Here is a 19,706-nt window from a genome sequence, read left to right on the forward strand (position 1 = left end):
GCAAGGGTGCTGGAGGGATCAGCACTTGACTGAAGGATTTGGGGTTTTTTATGACTCTGAGGGCTAGAAACTCTTTCTTTTTTTTTCAAAATGAAATCTCAGACTGTGGATTTCATCTGATGTCAACAATGGTGGTCAAAGGCCATCGGCATTAAAGTTGCTCTGGGCTATTTTCTGACAGAAGATGCCCTTTTTGAAAAACTGAAATTTTCCGTAGGGAAAATCAACATGACAGTCCCCAGCTGCCCGTGAGGAAAGTTTTTCTCAATTTCTGTATGTGACTGAGGCAAAAAGACACCCTGACCTCTGGATATGTCTATGCTGTAGAAAAAAACCTAGCAGCAGTGAGTCTCAGAGCCTGGGTCAACTGACTTGGGCTCATGTTACAGGGCTGAAAATAACAGTGTAGACATTCCTGCTTGGGCTGGAGGACAGAGGTTGAGACCCAGCAAGGGCAGGGAGTGAGGGGTTGACCTGGGCTCAGAGAATAACTGCTGCAGGGTTCTTATTTTGTAGTGTGGAGGAACCCCACTCTCCCTGCCTCCCCCTAGCTTCAGGCCTGGACATGCAGATGAGCCAGGGCACTCAAGTTCCTCAGCCCCTTAGTGGGGTGAGGGAGGGGGTGGAGAAGAGGTGGGGAGGCTGAGTGACTGGGCTCTCTGTCTCTCCCGCAACCAGGCTGGGAGGCTCTTGTCAATTCCACTCTTATTTTCAGTGAAATTGATGAGACCCTAGATAATATCTGTTATTGGATCAACTTCCGTTGGTGAGAGAGAGAGGGAAGTTTTCAAGCCATACAGAGCACTTCCAGGCAGGCAGCCAAAAAGCTGAAAAATTCCATGTAGCGTCTTCTGAAACAGAAAATTTTCTTAAAATCCCTCCCTGTAAACAATTAGGTGTTTTTGAATTTTCATCCTGGTTCAGGATTGATTTTTTTTTTTAAAAACACAATTTTTTTTGTGGGAAGTGATTTCCATTTCCCAGCCAGTTCTAGTCATGATGAGGGAAAAGGGAGTTACAATAAATAAAAGAATTCTCTGGCTGTGGCTGCATGAGAACGTTGGTGTTTGTGGGGCTGAATTTATTTTTAGCTAGAAAGGTTACAAAAAAGGTACCATCCCCAGGACAAATTTCTAAGCAGTCCCATTTTTTAAAAAATTATTTGTAAACTAATGAACAGTTTATACCTCTGTCTTTACTCCCTGATTAAGGGCCTGATCCAAAGTGCATTGAATCTTCTCACTGATTTCGATGGACTTTAGAACAGGCACTGAATGCTGTGACTAGGGGGAGGGCACACTACAGTCTTCATATAAACCAAAGAGGTTTTCATCCTTGCTTTGAGGCTAAAATCCCACCCCGTAGATCCATGTAGAAAGTCCAGCACAGGCATGTGAACCTCTCAAATTCCACTTATGCCCTATTTTGTGGAAATAAGGGTATGTCTACACTACCCGCAGGATCAGAGGGCAGCGATCAGTCCAGTGGGGGTCAATTTATTGACTCTCGAGTGCTCTCCCGTCGACTCCTGTACTCAAGCTCGGCGAGAGGAGCAGGCAGAGTCGACGGGGAAGCAGCAGAAGTCAACTCACCGTGGTGAAGACACCATGATAAGTAGATCTAATGGTATGTCTACACTACCTGCTGGATCGGCGGGTAGTGATCGATTTATCGGGGATTGATCTATTGCATCTAGTGTAGACGTAATAAATCGATCCCCGATCACTCTGCCATCGACTCCTGTACTCCACCGCGGTGAGAGGTGGAAGCGGAATTGACGGGGGAGCGGCGGCAGTCGACCCCACGCTGTGAGGATGCCAGGTCACTCGACCTAAGATATGTTGACTTCAGCTACACTATTCTCATAGCTGAAGTTGCGTATCTTAAGTCGATTCCCCCCCCCCCCCAGTGTAGACCAGGCCTTTGTACGTTGACTTCAGCTACGTTATTCACATAGCTGAAGTTGCATACCTTAGATCGATCCCACCCCCCAGTGTAGACCAGGCCTTAGTTACAAACAGACCTTCTGCTGGGCCCTTCAAAGGTGAATTTCAAGGCATGTGAAAAACCCAATCAAGTCTTAGCTACTGACACTATATGATATCAGAGAGACAAATTAGGTGAGGTAATGTCTTGTATTGGCTACAACACTGCAAACAATATACAAAGTAGTGTATTGTTCAATATACAATATACTTCTGTACCCAAGCAAAAGTTAATCCTGTGCTTGAAAATCAGCAGGATACAAATCAATGCAATGTTTTTGTAAATGAAATAAGAGTCAGAAAGAGAATGATCTAGATACTGTGGAAACTGGAGCTAAGTAAATGAGAGAGATGAAGCCTAGAGCAGGTCAGCAAAACTGTGGTTCATCAAAATCTAAAGACTTTGCGAAACCAGGTTGATTGAGCTGGAATTTCATTTTGAAATTTTTGATTATTTATTTTTCCAGAGTTTCCCTTTGCGGAGAATTTGAAATGTTTGGGTTTTGTTCTGATTCAGAATGAAGCCAAATTTCAAAATCTCAAAATCCTTCGCAAAGCAGAACTTCCACCCTCTGCACAGTTCTAACAAAAGCACTCATATACCTTGGTGAGAAGTGGCTATGTAGATGCGTAAGCTGCGTCTACACTACAGATGCTACAGAAGCACAGCTACTGTGCTGCAGCTGTGCCGCCATAGTATAGACACTTCCTATAGTGATGGAAGTGTTTTTCCATCTCTGTAGTTAATCCACCCCTCTGAAAGGTGGTACATGGAGGAATTCTTCTGTTGAACTAGCAGTTTCAACACCAGGCTTAGATCAATTTAGCTGCATCTCTCAGAGGTGTGGATTTTTCACACCCCTGAGTGAATAGCTAGGTCAATGCACTGGGTTGCTGCTCACCTCTCTGGCTGGGTGTGTGTCTGCAGCTCTCTCAGGTTGTGCTGCTCTTCAGTGACTCAGCCCTTTCCAGGGTAAACAGTCCAACAGGGGCCTATCATAGTACCCCTCGGTTGGTCTCTCTTTTCCTGTAACCCTCCTTGGGCTCAGGTCCTTTATTCAGTCAGTCCCACAGGGGCCTACCCCAGTACCCCTCAATTGGAATGTCTCTGTAGCCCTCCCTGGGCTCAGTCTTTAACCAGTCCCTGCCCTGGTATGGGACCGTGCCCCCAGGGCTTTTTCTCCCTGGAGACTCTTCTGGCCCCTCTTCCAACAGGACTTAATTAACTCCCCTCTCTGGGGTTAGGCCACTCCACATGAGGCTGGGGCCCGGGGGACACCTAGGGTCTGCCTACTGCTCTGAGCCCCAGTCTAGGGACCCTACAAGTAGCAGCCACATGCCGCACCCCTCTAACTAATTGCTGTTGTTTCCCTGGGCCACTTCCCCGAGGCCCTGTTTGCCTAAGTCCCTGCAGCCAGCCAGGAGCACCTTTCTTGCTTTCCTGGTCCATGCCAGCACACGGAACTCACTCTGGCTCTGCAGCTACTTTTATGTGGAACTGATGGGCCCTGATTGGCTACTCCCTACAGCCTCTTTCTGATTGGCTGTGTCCCACATAGCTGCTCTAGGCAGCTTGGAGGACTCAACTCCACTGCTCCTTTCTGGGATTGGATGTGGTAGGACCGCAAAACCTCCATCCATGGGCCTCTGGGCCTAAGACACTGCATCGCAGTCAACATAAGTTTTTGGTGTGGACTAGGCCGTAGTAATCAAGATGGCAGCTCCATTGTGCTGAGCACTGCACCCACACATAGCAATTGGAATTGGGGCCCTGTTACACCAGGCATTGCACAGACAGTGACCAAGATTGGGGCCTCGTCACACCAAGTGTCTCACAGACACACACTGATCAAGTCTGGGTCCTGACACACTAGGTGCTGCACAGTCACATACTCAAGAACAATCCCTGCCATGAAGATGTGACAGTCTAAATAGAAAATGTTGAGAGATTAACTGACTTGACCAAGATCACATGGGGAGTCTGTGGCAAAGGGAGGTGTGATGTTGCACTCATATGATTTTATGAAAATATACTAATGAGTGTGAATATAATGTAACTGGAATGTGCTTCATGCAAAAAGTCTCTTGTAAGGTATCACTACAAAGCTTATAATCTACTGAGTGTGGTCATCCTATTTGTATAAATATATCATTCTTGTATCTGAAACTAGAAATATGAACTATAACTCTGAGGGCCTATTGTAGTTATGCAAAGTGTGGGCCATTAATGGTGGTTTAGAATCTTGATGACTCCCATCAACCAGGACAATTGACTGTGGATGGCTCTGTTTGCAGGCGAGCCTTCCTGTGAGTCAGGCTGGAAGGAATGAAGGCTTGGGGTCTTACAGTGACATGTGATCATGTCACCTGAACTGGAATCCATCTTTAACCTGGTGTTTTTCCATTGAGGAAGAAGGGTGGGAACCCAGAAGGACAAAGGATTCCTGCCTTATGCAAAAGATATATAAGTGGGTGGAACAGAACAATGGGGAAGCCATCATGAGGAATCCCCTAGCTACCACCTGGCCTGGGACAAGGGCTGTACCAGGGGAAAAGATTGTGCCCAGACTAGGAAGGTATCCAGTCTGAAAAAGAAACTTATTGAAGCATCTGTAAGGGTGAGATTATCTGTATTCAGTTGTATTACTGTACTAGACATAGACTTGCATGTTTTGTTTTATTTTGCTTGGTGACTTACTTTGTTCTGTCTGTTACTACTTGGAACCACTTAAATCCAACTTTCTGCATTTAATAAAATCATTTTTTACTTATTAATTAACCCAGAGTATGTATTAATACTTGGAGGGGGTGTGTGCAAACAGCTGTGCATAGCTCTCTATCAGTGTTGTAGAGGACGAACAATTTATGAGTTTACCCTGTATAAGCTTTATACAGGGTAAAATGGATTTATTTAGAGTTTGGACCCCAATGGGAGTTGGGCTTCTGAGTGTCAAGCACAGGCACACTTCTTAACTTGCTTTCAGGTAAACCTGAGGCTTTTGGACACCTGGATCAGACCCTGGGACTGTGTAGGAGCAGACAGGAGTGTCTGGCTCAGCAAGATAGGCTGCTGGGGTCCTGAGCTGGCAGGGAAAGCAGGGGCAGAAGTAGTCTTGACACATCAGTTGGCAGCTCCCAAGGGGGTTTCTGTGATCCAACCCGTCACAGGAGGAATGGAATATGAGTCTCCTGAATGCCAGGGTAGTGCTTTCAGCCTCAAGGCTACCTTTCCACTCTGTGAGTAATGGCAAATACCTCCTCCATCACCCATCCCCATCCACTGGCCAGTGCAGCTGAGATGAAGCTGGGGGAACTTTATTTCAGAGATATCTGACATATCTAGTAAAATGTACATTATTATTACTGTGTTTGTCTAGGTGTATGATTACATCTGCAAATTCATTGAAAATGTACTCGGAAACCCCAGATTTCAGCATCCTAACATTTCAGCGATGGATTTTCTCCTTTTTGCATTATGCACAGTATTTTACCACAATATCCATATAAGTGCAGAGGCCATGAGCAAGATTGAACAAATTGCCCAAAATGTTGACTTGCAGGAAGGCAAATTCACGAACCTGAAAGAACCAAGAAAAAGGTAATATCTATCTAAGTCCCTATATATGTAAATTTATTTGCTTGAACTCTGCCTGTGGTTTTAAAGGTAACACATTCATTTCCCTTTAAATGCGCTGAACTGACATGTTTGCAGAGCACACAGATCAAAAAGTAGGAGACTTAATTATTTATGGGTTTTCATTATATATAATAGAGGCTCAGCATGGGATAACCCTCTTCAAGGTTAACCCTAGGGTAACAATTACTATAATGTATTATTTGTACTGCAGTAGCACATAGAAACTGTGATCCCAGCCTGCAAGATCAAATTTAGGGGCTGCTGTTTGGCAGGTAATGAGAGTCCTAGCCCTCTTCTAATGCTACGCAGATGGAAACATAGGCTAGCCAACAGATCTGACAGCCTTAAAGTCAATGGGAGCAGAGGATTAGTGCTTCCAAGGAACAGGTCTCAAGTGGGCTCATAGGCGCTGACTTCTAATTTTCCCTGGGGGTACTCAAACCCACTCAGCCCCAGACCCTGCCCCAATTCCACCCCTTCTCCCAACTCCCGTCTTGCCCTGCCTCTTCCCACCCCCACTCCACCTCCAGCCCTGCCCCTCCTCCACCCCTTCCCCCAAGGCCCCACCTCTTTCTGCCAGGGCCGGCTCCAGGCACAAGCATTCCAAGCAGGTGCTTGGGGCGGCAGTCTGCAAGGGGCAGCAGTCTGTGTGCTTTTGCCTCCCCAAGCAGCTCGCCGAATTGCGGCCACAGATGGTGGGGACAGTCCTTGTGCGGTTAGGGCGGCACATGTGTTTCCGTGGCGGCGGCAATTCGGCGGCAGCTTCTGTCTTCCAGCTGAAGACAGAAGCTGCTGCCAAATTGCCGCTGCCGCAGAAACATGCATGCCGCCCTACATGGCACACGTACTGCCCCCGCCGTCTGTGGTGGCAATTTGGCGTGCTGCTTGGGGCAGCAAAAACAGTAGAGCTGGCCCTGCTTTCTGCCCCTCGCCAGAGCACACCTCCTCCCTGCTCCTCCCCCTCCTGAACAGCTGTTCAGAATGCATTGGGAGGGAGGAGGAGGAGTTGATTGGTGGGGACCACAGGTGGGTGGGAGTGGGATGGATGGGGGGAGCTTAGCTGTCGGTGGGTGCCAAGCCCCCTTTTTTTTCCATGGGTGAACCATCACTGGAGCACCCCCAGAGTTGGCGCCTATGAGTTGACTGCTAGTGATAGTAACTCCAGATGGGTAAGAGCTCTGGCAGGGCTGCCCCATCTGCATGAAGGTGATTGACACAAAAGATCCCAAACCTCAGTTTTCTGTAATGGTCTTAGGTGCTGGACCCCTGAACCTGTGGTTTATAGAATGCCCATTGAATCCCTGGAAGATGGATATAGAGATGTGAGGGGTGGAACATCTGCCAGCTCTCAAGCTACCGCAATCTTAGTATCAGAAAACAGAATTTATAAAGCAGGACAAAAAGTCAACATCATGAAAATGTTCATGCAATGAAAAGTTCTCAACATTTTCTATTGGGAAATGTCAGAATGGAAAACACTGGTATTTTCTGATTGAAATAAAATGTTTTAACAGTTTGAGGTGACATTTTTCATTTAAAAAAGTTGAGTTGAAACAAAATTTTCTTTGAACTAACATTTTGATTTCAAATGGCATTACAAGTGCCAATGTTGATTCAAAGCAAACTGGTTTCCAGTGTTCACCCTTGGGTTAACCTTGAGGAAAGTAATCTCTTGCTAAGCCTCTGTTATAACAAGAAATATTGAAACAGGTGGACTTGATCTTAGCTTTCTCACATCTTACGTGAGTGCCTTAACCACCAGGCTATAGAGTCATTCTTTCTTGTGCTCTTTTTATCTGGCCCAGTGACTAGTCAAGTATTTTATAAAAAGCTTCTACCAGAGAGAGCCATCACAGAATAGCCAAGCAGTTAGGACTCTCACCAGGGAGCAATATCCTCGTTCCAGAGTGGGGATTCAAATGTGGGTCTCCTACCTCACAGCTGAGTGCCCTCACCATTGGACTAAAGGTTATGAAAGAAGCAGCACGTCCTTCTCTGGCTGTTTTGTGAATAGGCCTTTAAAATGCCTGGAAACAACAGTTTTAGGCTGAGCGCCAGGTTTCCTTTGACCCAAAATGGACTTTTTGGATTTGTTGAATTTTAGGGGAAATTTTGTGATTTGGTTCAATCTGAACCAAAGGTTCCCTGCCTCCACCTCCCCGCAATATTTTGGAACAAAAAAAATACTTTTCATGCAGCGCTGAAAATGACCTTGGCCCTATGTGTACAGGACCATGCAGTATCTTCACCTTGCTGTCCAGCCATCGATCCAGCTTTGCAGCGGAAGCTCAAACTTATGAAAAGTCGCACTGACATAGCTGTGGATATGGTTTGTCTGAATAGGAGGAATTTTCTGTTTGTTTAACATTTTGCATCCCTGTCATTGCAGGAAGTGTATTTTACCGCTGAAGCATGCTTGCATCCAAAGCGCCAAAGACTCTAAGAGCACATGTTGGGTCTGGCTGCTTCCTTTGCTGTATGCAGTTCAAAGGGACTTATCTGAAAAGGCAGAGGACCGAGACATGTGGTCGCTGCCTTTCGCTCAGCTGAGGCTGGATGAAGAGAAGCAAACGTGAGTCTAATAGAGAAATATTCTGTAAAAGAACATTATAGTTCTTTTGTCTCACAAAATGTAATATCATTATTTGTGGTATAATGATTTGGAAGCACTTGGCTTACTGGCTTCAAATGGAGTAGTACCAATGAAGACTGTGTGAGCTAGTGGTTAGAGCAACTGACCTGAGTCCCAGAAGACCTGGCTTCTATTCCTGGCCATGCCACTGGTTTGCTGGGAAACTTTGGGCAAATCACTTCACCTTCTCATGCCTCAGTTCCCCCATCTGTAACATGGGGATAAGGATGTGGCCTCAGAGTGCTTTGATACATAGATCCCAGAAAAGACAATTGTGATAATTTAATCTGACTCCTGTATAATAGAGGCCACAGGACTTCCCTGAATTAATTCCAATTTGAACTAGAGCCCATCATTTTGAAAACCTTTTAATCTTGATTTTAAAATTGCCAATGATGGAGAATCCATCACGACCATTGGTAAATTGTTCTAACAGTTAATTACTCTCACAGTTAAACATTTACATTTTATTTCCAGTTCAAGATCTACAGATGAAAAAATGATATGTCAGAGCTACGGATTATGATCTGGATTTCTTCTGTATTTATATTTGTTGTGAATTTATGTAATTAATTGATTTTTTAAAATGCTTCATCATTATGGTGCAGAGGTAGCCACACTGTGGTTCAGGCTGGGTGGTAGAGTTCAGATTAACGGGAAAAAACAAACACAAGTTCTAAACTCTGAGCTCTATTTGCATTTTTCATGATGAATTGATGAATAGTGAATCGACATAGAGAGAATAATGAGAGAGAAAATAATCGTCCCTGGTGAATTGTCTCATTTTCCTTTGAGTTCAGCAGTGTTAAGGCAGAAACATTTCACAGACACATGGGCCACATGAAAGTTAGATGTGCTGGGCTGTTGATATAACTATAACTGATCATGAAGAAGGTCATGAAGTCATAAGGTTTACGAAGTCACTGTTAAGGTTTTGTGGTGAATGGGAGGAGTGTCTATGTTATGAATTTGCTGATTTTAGATTTTAAAGCTGAAATCTAGTAAACTAAATTTGCCAATTTGATAAATGTTATAGGCAATATTGGAGTGGATTTCATTAGGATAACCCTTTTTACTGAGCCCAGGAAGTGTGAGCTTACTAATTTTGAGAAATTGGAGTGGGTTCAGAGAAGAGCTAGGAGAATTATTAAAGGATTGTAAAGGCCTTATAGTGAGAGATTCCAGGAGCTCAATCTATTTAGCTTAACAAAGAGCAGGTTATGAGGTGACTTGATCACCATCTATAAGTATCTGCATGGGGAACAGCAATTTGAGAATAGAGGACTCTTCAGTCTAGCAGACAAAGGGTATGTCTACACTTGCTGGTAGATCAATACTGCTGTAATCAATGTGGCGAGTGTCGATTTAGCGGGTCTGGTGAAGACATGCTAAATCAATGGAAGAGCACTCCCCCATCAATTTGTGTACTCCTACTCCACCTCCAGAAGAAGCATAAATGAAGTCAACAGGAGACGCTCTCCCATCAACACAGCGCAAAGTAGCCCCCGCAGTAAATGGCTCTAACAACCTCGACTTCAGTTATGCTATTCACATAACTGAAGTTGCATAAGTTAGACTGATTTACCATGGTTGTGTAGACTAGCCCAAAGGAATAACAAGATCCAGTGGGTGGATGTTGAAGCTAGACAAATTCAGACTAGGAATAGCATAAATTTTTAATAGTGAGGGAAGTTAATCATCGGAAGAAATGATCAAGGGCTGTGGTGGATTCTCTACCAGTGGCAATTTACTGTATAAATCAAGACTGAATGTTTCCTAAAAGATCTGCTGTAATTCAAAAAGGAATCATTTCAAGGAAGTCCTGTGGTCTGTGTTATACAGGAGGTCAGAACAGATAATCACAGTGGTCCTTCTGGCCTCAGCATTTATTAATCTATTAATCTATATTTTTAATACTAGGTTCTTTTCATGTCTACTTTTACCTTTAAACAGTGTTTCTCAGAGATATTCTTAACCAATCCACAAGTTGATGAATTCACCAAGAACCACTCCAGTCTATAATCAATAGTTTTATAGATATTCAACTATCACATTGTAAACTATACAAAATACAACATGCGCCTTGCAAGTGACTGACATAAACAGCATTGCGCTCAAGCGGCTATAGCACAGAGCAGTACAAATCACCATCCATCCCAAAGAGGCCACAAACATCGCCAGCCCAATTTTTGTTTTCCTTTGCAGATCATTGTAAAGCAACAGTATTGAGGAGAGAATTACTCATCCTCTTAGATACCAGCTCGTTGGGCCAAAACTATAATGATAGTTAGTGTAGTTTAAAAAAATAAATCAGTCTGCCCACAGCAAATACCTCCTCAAGTGAAGACTTTTATTAACATGCCACTATCTCCCACCTGTACAGGAAGGTTCTGGCGATGATAAAAGCCCATCAGACGTTCATCGGGAGCTGCACCCCTCTGGCAGAGAAAGTTCTTGAGATGCTTACCCTGAAGAATTTTTGTAGAGAGCCTGTTCCTCACATTCACGTGCCCCTGCAGCTTCTCTTGAACAACGTCTTCCAGCGGATCACCATTCGCGTAGCAGAGGGTCATGGAATAAACGTAAGGCTAACAGACAACAAGCACGTTAATGGGGCCACCTCCCATTAATTTTTATTTCCTAAGCCATATTTTCTAGCTGGTCATAAAATCTTTGTTTTTCCTATGGAAAATTTCAAATAAAACAAAATAAATAAAGGGGAAAATATTGGGGGACAGTGATCTAGGAGACACTAGAATTGAATCTGGGAATTTAGATAAAAACAGGAAAAATAATTTAATCAAAATTCCTGTCAAAAAATGATCAACAAAAACAAAATCCCAGATATTGACATTTTTTCAGATCTCACCGAGTCCCAAAATTTTTGCAGCCATAAATGGCCAAAAACTGAAAAAAATGGCCAAAATCACAAATTTTTGAGGTGTGCATGCGCTGTTACTTCACAAAAAATTGAAATTGTCAATTTGGTGAAATTGACATTTAGTCAAAACTACAATTTTCCACTGGAACAAAATGCTGAAGGAAAACTTTAAGCAGCCCTAGTAACTTCCTGCAAGGCCTTGGCGAGGTGCTTTGCTTGGGTTTCATTGTATGTTTCCTAACCTAAGGCTTTCCACCTCAGCTTGTCTAACTGCACAGCATCGGGCTCAGTCCCCACCATTGAACTTAATCAGCTTTAAGTCTAGAGGTGCTGTCACACCAGTGTAGTGAGAATTTGTCCATTGATTTCAATGGGAAGTGGATCAGGACACATGCTAAATACACCTCTACCTCGATATAACACTGTCCTTGGGAGCCAAAAAATCTTACCGCGTTATAGGTGAAACCACGTTATATCGAACTTGCTTTGATCCACCAGAGTGTGCAGCCCCTCCCAGCCAGAGCACTGCTTTACCGGGTTATATCTGAATTCGTGTTGTATCGGGTCGCGTTATATAGAGGTTGAGGTGTATTTTGGGCATGGACTTAGCTGTGGCTTAGCCATGAAGGGTGTAGGACATGCAAAGTCTGGGAGGATTAAGGCGATTAGGGCTCACTGAAAATGTTCTGTCAAAACTGTTTTTCAAGAAAGTTTGAGTTTTCAACAAAACTTTGTTTTGTTTTTCCTTTTGGTGTAAAAATTGTGATTGTTCGTAGAAGAAACAAATATCCAAAAGGTTTCGGTTTTCATCTGAAAATACTTGGTTTTCTTTCTTTCTTTCTTTCAAAAAATTGAAGTTCTCCATGGAAAAGAATGTAATTTTTGATGAGCTTTAAAGGTGACCCATTTCCATGCGATGCGCTCTTTCTGTTGTTTCAGGAAAGTGATGTCAATGTAGTTTTGAAGGACATTGCCAGAAGGACAGAGGCTTGGCTTGGTATCAGGTGAGTATTTTACGCCCAATCTTCTTAACAAGGTAGCAAAGAAACAGAAAGCAGCCACCACCATACTAGGGAAAAGCAGGAAGAGGCGATGGTGCTGTTGCCTGATCTTTAGATTGTGTATTAATTATATAGATTACTTAAGAATCCCCAGTTATCACTTTGAGGGTTGACAGGTTCTTGTCCCAAGATCAGGCCCAGTATTATTTAAATTGTTATATAGTTGGGAACCCCGATGTGCACAGCTGCAACAACTCACACTATAGGAACTCTTTTATATTTACAAATATAGTATATTAGTACATTTAGCACAGTCACAAACACCCCAACTTAGTAAGATAGAGATAGTACAGAATGTACATCTGCACTTCCAGATACTGTACTCACACCATCCCTTGTAGAACAACCTGAAGTGTTATCCAACATCTTCCTCATCACCATCACCTTCCCCCTCATCACCAGTGGCCATCACTCTGGCACTTCCCAAGGATTACATCTCTCTCTCCTACCGCACCTAGGCTGGGATGCCACTTTTATAATATGTTACGCTGACACTGCTATGTTTGATGCATATTTAGTAGGGGATTTCCCGCCTTTTCCTTATTTGTATTTCCTCATCTTACTAATGCTGGAGTGTCTTTTTCCTATAGGTTAGTACATCAGTGATCTTAACGTAGTATCATATATGTCAATTTGTTGCCATGGCCCTTTTGTGGTTAGGTATCACATTTGTTGTTTCTGTCCTAATCGGTTCTTTCCAAGTTGTGGTGTACCTATTAAGTTTAAAAGGGTATGAACTTAGGAAAGCCCTACGCCAACCTGCTTTAACGCATCCTCTATGTTAAAAGTCGCAGCCATACATGGACGTTATGTATTAGCTCATCACCACCTATCTAGGTGAAAGGTCCCAAATATATGTATACTAACTTTGCTGTCTGGGTGAAAGGTCCCAAACATGTGTATGCTACCTTTGCCTTAGCTCAACTTATTAATAAAACAAATAATCAAACCTATAAGAAAATAAGAAACTTAAAAGATATATAGGCAACCAAGCAGGCTAGCCTATAGGCTACATGCCCCCCTTTGTAAATGAACCCCATCACACAGATACAGATGTAGATGGTCAAACATCTGTGGGGACAGTTTCAATGCCATTTTCCACCACTTGGGGTGGAGGAAAGGTACCATATATATATATATTTGCCATCATTAATGTTTGGTACTTGTTTAGGTTTTTGCTTATACCCATTGAGTTCACACTGAGTGCAACCTAAAATAATGAAAATAATCTCTATTGCAATTCCTTGGACAATAATCCAGTCTTTTACTTCAAAATCCACCTTAAGGATTGTTGAAGACTCATCGCCGTCATTCATTAATTGGGTAATAGCTTGTTTGGCTTTATCCATATTGTTAATAATTTTTCTGAGATAGGTCTCCTTACGATTGGTTACAACGCAAAATTGGCTATTTCCAGCATAGGTCACCCTCTCCAACAGAGTCTTCCACTTGGTCAGCCTTACCGCACAAAACAGTGTCTGTCTCAAACATATTTCAGATGTACTGAGCCCCTTAACCTTTATTTTCAGCTCCCTAAATACTTGGGGTTTTCTGTTGGGCTGTTTATTTTGCAATGTTTATCTGTTCAAAGTTCACAGGCCTTAAACCTTATGCTAACTTGCTGATGCTATGTCTTACAGGATATAGGACTGTAGGTTTCTTGCATTATTGCTGAATATAATGCAAAGCAAACTATAATGTACAGCAGTACATATAATAAAGGCAAGCCAGACCACTGGGATACATAGCAGTGAATATAACAAAGGCAAACTAGCCCACTGGGCTATTATGGGTATTAATGAACCCTTGTCCCTATTACATAAGATGAGGACTTTACCCTTAACACAACAGATAACAGGAAAATGGGAATTGCTACCTGCTGAATTAGTATAGGTGTATATGTATGCCTTTGGGGTCTGGCAAAAATTTAACCCTGTGACCCTGTACTCCAATTGATCATAACTATAATTTTGATATATTGCGATATTGGGATACCAGCCTGTCATGGTATAAACCCCCACTCTGAACCTTAGCGTCCAAAAGATGGGGTACCAGCTTGAATTCCTCTAAGCTTGATTACCAGCTTAGAACTTGTAGTGCTGCCACCAATCAGGAATTCCAGTGCCTGGTACACTCTGGTCCCCCCAACCTTGCCCGGAGACCCCCAAGACCCAGACCCTCTGGATCTTAACACAAGGAAAGTAAACCCTTTCCCCCCCCGTTGCCTCTCCCAGGCTTCCCCTCCCTGGGTTACCCTGGAAGATCACTGTGATTCAAACTCCTTGAATCTTAAAACAGAGAGGAAAATTCACCTTCCCCCCTCCCTCTCTCTCCCCCTCCCAGACTCTCCCTGAGAGAGAAAGTAATCCTAACACAGAGAGAAAATTAACCTTTCTCTCCCCCTTCCCTCCTTTCTCCCCACCAGTTCCCTGGTGGATCCAGACCCCGTCCCCTGGGGTCTCACACCAGAATAAAAAAACAGTCAGGTTCTTAAACAAGAAAAGCTTTTAATTAAAGAAAGAAAAACAGTAAAAATTATCTTTGTAAATTTAAGATGGAATATGTTACAGGGTCTTTCAGCTATAGACACTGGGAATACCATCCCAGCCTAAGTATACAAGTACAAATTAAAATCCTTTCAGCAAAATACAAATGTGAACTCCTTCCAGCCAAATACACATTTGCAAATAAAGAAAACAAACATAAGCTTAACTCGCCGTATCTACCTAGCACTTACTATTCTGAGCACATAAGAGCCTGTATCAGAGAGATTGGAGAGAAACCTGGGTGCACGTCTGGTCGCTCTCAGAACCCAGAGAGAACAACAACCAAACACTAACAGCACACACAAAACTTCCCTCCCTCAAGATTTGAAAGTAACCTGTCCCCTGATTGGTCCTCTGGTCAGGTGACAGCCAAGCTCACTGATCTTGTTAACCCTTTACAGGCAAAAGAGACATGAAGTACTTCTGTTTTATTAGCCCTTAACTATCTGTTTGTGACACAGCCACTTCACTATATGTTAGCCTCCACATACAAACCTATTGCTTGGTTAGCCTGGCAGGCTACCAATGATGATAACGGATTTTATGGTACCTTCCTTCTGACCACACCTCAAACATATTGTATCTGCCAATGTGCTGATACCCCTCTTCAGAGCAACAGGCCATCGGTGGAATTTTCCTGTTTAGGTGATCAACTACCAGAGGAGATAAATTGCTACGTGTATTATACATTGTCTTCAAGGTGTCCTACTGAGTGGGTAACTGCCAAGTGACCGAACACGTTCTGACTTGGCTTGAACACAGGCAACAAGGCTGTGAACAGGACACACAAGATTTTGCCATGATAATCTTAGTTAAATAAGAGTTTTATTTAGGGTGCAGTGTTACAGACCCCAGACCTGAATTGCTTTCGGTGGCACTTTTGACAAGAATTAAATAAGTGGATTTCCTGTTTTAAAAACAGTCATTTACGATACAATGTAGCTATTGCTAATCCATGGTGAAATGTGGGACCTTTTCCAATCCTATAATTATAGGATGGTGTCATATGTGTATACTATATACAGAGCTGATTTATGCCCATTGCTACACTTGGTATAGATGTACCCACTCCAGAGTTACTGATTTGAAGATAAACGTTTTTCCAGGTTACCAAAGGTGACGTGGTTACAGACGCTAGTGCACAGCTGAGAGTTGCACTTTTTCCTGGCATGCTCCTTTACAATGTGTCCCTTTCTGATACATAGACATACATATATTTATAGATATATATGACACCAACACTTCAGGCCATAAACTTAATACTGTCCATGTTCAGTCTTCCCCAGCTTTTGTATGCTGCTCACTGGGAATGAGAATATATTACCCCAATGCCAATACTCATGCAAAAAGGTGTCCTTGCACCAGTGCACAAAAGGTGTCTGTGACGGGCTGGGTCACAGAGACCCCTTTGGGGCTGCCAACTGATACGCTGAGATTACCTTTAAGCCCATTTTCCCTGGCAGCTTGGGACTCCAGTACCATGCCTTGTTTGAGCCAGACACACTAGCCTGTTACAAACACAGACCCAGGTCTGAACCACATCTCCCAAAAGCTGCAGGCTTACCTGAAAACAACTTAAGAAGTGTTCCTGCCTCCAACACTCAGGTGCCCAGCTCCCAATGGGGTCCAAACCCCAAATAAATTCATTTTATCCTGTATAAAGCTTATACAGGATAAACTCAGAAATTGTTCACCCTCTATAACACTGATAGAGAGAGATGCACAGCTGTTTGTTCCCCCAGGCATTCATACATACTCTGGGTTAATTAATAATTAAAAAGTGATTGTATTAAATCCAAAAAGTAGGATTTAAGTGGTTCCAAGTCATAACAGACAGAACAAAGTGAATTACCAAACAGAATAAAATAAAACACCAAGTCTATGCCTAATACAGTAAAAAGCTGAATACAGATAAAATCTCACCCTCAGAGATGTTCCAATAAGCCTCTTTTACAAACTAGCCTCCTTCTAGTCCGAGTCCAGCAATCACTCATGCCCCTGTGGTCAGGGCCGTCCTTAGGATTTATGGGGCCCTACGCAGTATTATTAAACTGGTGCCCCTATGCCGGATGGCAGCCCAAGCTCACAGTCTGGTGGGGGAGAGGGAGGAGGGACTTGACAGCAAAGGATAATGAGATGTCCAGCCTGCCTCATGGTGGTGGAGAGTCACAGTTTCCCGCAGAGACTTCCATGCACTCTCCCTCATGCAGAATGGACATGAAGAAAGTACCTAATTAAAAGCACTAAAATTTGGGAATAAAAAATGTCAGTCATAGGTTTTTTGATATGCCCTGAAGTTTGTCAGAGATTTATTTGCAAAAACTTCATAGTAAGGGCGAATCAGCTGTCCTGCTGAATACAACATTACATATAATGGAATACATGATGCAGCTCTTCTCTGTTTTACATTTTCTTCATCAGTATTTCTAAATTGAATTTATATTTTAAATGTACTCAAATCTTAAACCAGCATTCCAGATTACTACATATTTAACTCACTGAAACAAAGACATTCTTTTAAATTAATCAGAGAGGTTTAGTGTGTTCATAACAATGTTAATTGCTTTTAGAAAAAGGGAACAGTAATTTATTTTGTGTGATCTCCATAACAAGAGACATGGTTATGAAATTTCACCAACTTAAAAAAAATATGTTTCCAAAGATTTTAGGTATAACAAGGATTTTGTCTTACTAAGATACTGATTTTGCTGGAGGGTTCTTTTAAAACTAGTTTGTCGGATAGTCAGAAGTAAAGAAAGGGAACTCTTTGTCCAGCTATCTGGAAGGGAAGGACTGTTGTCCCTTTAAAGGCTCTCTTCAGTGGGAAGTGGGGGGAGAGGTAGTGAAGGGATGGACAGAAAGGACAGGAAGACTTGGAAGCACTTTTTTTTAACTATAGTAATTAAAATGTGTATTTTAGATAAGGGAGGTCTTTTGAAGGATTTATTTAAAAAACTATGTCTGAAGATCCACACATTTAAGGCTAAAGATGATTGTGCATCTAAAGCTCTATGCAAGCATTTTTTAGAAATGTGATTTTATAATCTTCACCAGCTCACTAATGAAATATTTTTAAAGCAAATTTTAAACTAAGGTCCTGTAGACTGACATGTTCTGTGTAAATATTACATTAATGGACAACTGTTTTTGTCAGTAAAGTCAGAAACTGACAGTATAAAAATTTATTTGGGCATAAGCTTTCACGGACATCTGATGAAATGGGTTCTAGTCCACAAAAGCTTATGCCCAAATAATTTGTTAGTCTTTGAGATGACACAAGGACTTGTCCTTGTTTTTGCTGATACAGACTAACAGGACTACCACTCTGAAACCTGTCAGTATATACCTTGGGGTTGGCAAATGCCTGTTAAATGGCTGTATTACCCCTTGAATGTCTCTTTAACAGTTTCAATGTTGTGCTAATAGGTCTGGCAGGCTGGAGGTTTTTTCATTTTTAACTACTAGATTCCCTCCCAAGGAAGACTCACCAGGCTAGAGCAGCCATCTGTGGGAGCCTGCAGGAAGGGTCAGAACAGGGATAGGAAAACAAGCGGTGGACACTAAGACCCAGTGGTGCCCCAAATTTTCAGGTGCCCTACGCAGCTGCCTATGTTGCTGTCCTAACTTTAGTCCCAGATTTGGACCTTAGCGTCCAAAATATGGGGGTTAGCATGAAAACCTCCAAGCTTAGTTACCAGCTTGGACCTGGTACTTGCTGCCACCACCCAAAAAATTAGAGTGTTTTGGGGCACTCTGGTCCCCCTGAAAAACCTTCCCTGGGGACCCCAAGACCCAAATCCCTTGAGTCTCACAACAAAGGGAAATAATCCTTTTTCCCTTCCCCCCTCCAGGTGCTCCTGGAGAGATACACAGACACAAGCTCTGTGAAACTACACAGAGTGACTCCCCCTCTCTGTTCCCAATCCTGGAAACAAAAAGAACTTTCCTATTCCCCCAGAGGGAATGCAAAATCAGGCTAGCAAATTCAACACACACACAGATCTCCCCCCTGATTTCTTCCTCCCACCAATTCCCTGGTGAGTACAGACTCAATTTTCCTGAAATTTCCCAGTAAAGAAAACTTCAACAGGTCTTAAAAGAAAGCTTTATATAAAAAGAAAGAAAAATACATACAAATGGTCTCTCTGTATTAAGATGACACAACACAGGGTCGATTGCTTAAAAGAATATTGAATAAACAGCCTTATTCAAAAAGAATACAAATCAAAGCACTCCAGCACTTATATTCATGCAAATACCAAAGAAAAGAAACCATATAACTTACTATCTGATCTCTTTGTCCTTACACTTAGAAACAAAAGATTAGAAAGCAGAACTACTTCTCCAAAGCTCAGAGAAAGCAGGCAGACAGAAAACAAAGACCTCAGACACACAATTCCCTCCACCCAAAGTTGAAAAAATCCGGTTTCCTGATTGGTCCTCTGGTCAGGTGCTTTAGGTGAAAGAGACATTAACCCTTAGCTATCTGTTTATGACACGCCCCCCAAATTGCAGACAGTGGGGAAGCTCACTGGCGGCGATTTCCTTCTAGAACTTGAAAATAAACAGATTAATACAACACATGCACCTTTACATATACCCCTAAGTATATAACTACATTTTAAGAACATTTTTTAACTACTGAATTCTGGGAAACTCTCACGGGAGAGTGCATCAGCTACTTTGTTAGAAGCTCCTGTGATGTGCTGAATTTCAAAATCAAAATCTTGGAGAGCTAAACTCCAACGAAGAAGTTTCTTGTTGTTCCCCTTGGCAGTATGAAGCCACTTTAGTGCAGCATGGTCAGTTTGTAGTTGGAACCGCCGTCCCCAAACATATGGGCGTAGCTTTTCCAGGGCGTACACAATGGCATAGCATTCCTTTTCACTGACTGACCAGTGACTTTCCCTTTCAGACAGTTTTTTGCTGAGAAATACGACAGGATGGAAGTTGTGATCTGTTGC

At 42.7% G+C, this 19,706-nt stretch overlaps 1 protein-coding gene across 2 annotated transcripts in view; it reads left to right on the plus strand.

The window, feature by feature from the left end:
• LOC115651382 (E3 ubiquitin-protein ligase RNF213-like) overlaps nucleotides 1-19,706 on the plus strand; it is a 170,080-nt gene that overhangs the window by 42,004 nt on the left and 108,370 nt on the right. For both annotated transcript variants that reach the window (XM_030562298.1, XM_030562299.1), the window contains 4 exons: nucleotides 5,363-5,583; nucleotides 8,012-8,194; nucleotides 10,638-10,836; nucleotides 12,075-12,139. In XM_030562298.1, coding sequence (XP_030418158.1) covers nucleotides 5,363-5,583; nucleotides 8,012-8,194; nucleotides 10,638-10,836; nucleotides 12,075-12,139 — 668 coding nt within the window. The remainder of the gene's footprint in view (nucleotides 1-5,362; nucleotides 5,584-8,011; nucleotides 8,195-10,637; nucleotides 10,837-12,074; nucleotides 12,140-19,706) is intronic.

The sequence above is a fragment of the Gopherus evgoodei genome, chromosome 4 (genome assembly GCF_007399415.2).
Source record: "Gopherus evgoodei ecotype Sinaloan lineage chromosome 4, rGopEvg1_v1.p, whole genome shotgun sequence".
Taxonomy (NCBI): Eukaryota; Metazoa; Chordata; order Testudines; family Testudinidae; genus Gopherus; species Gopherus evgoodei.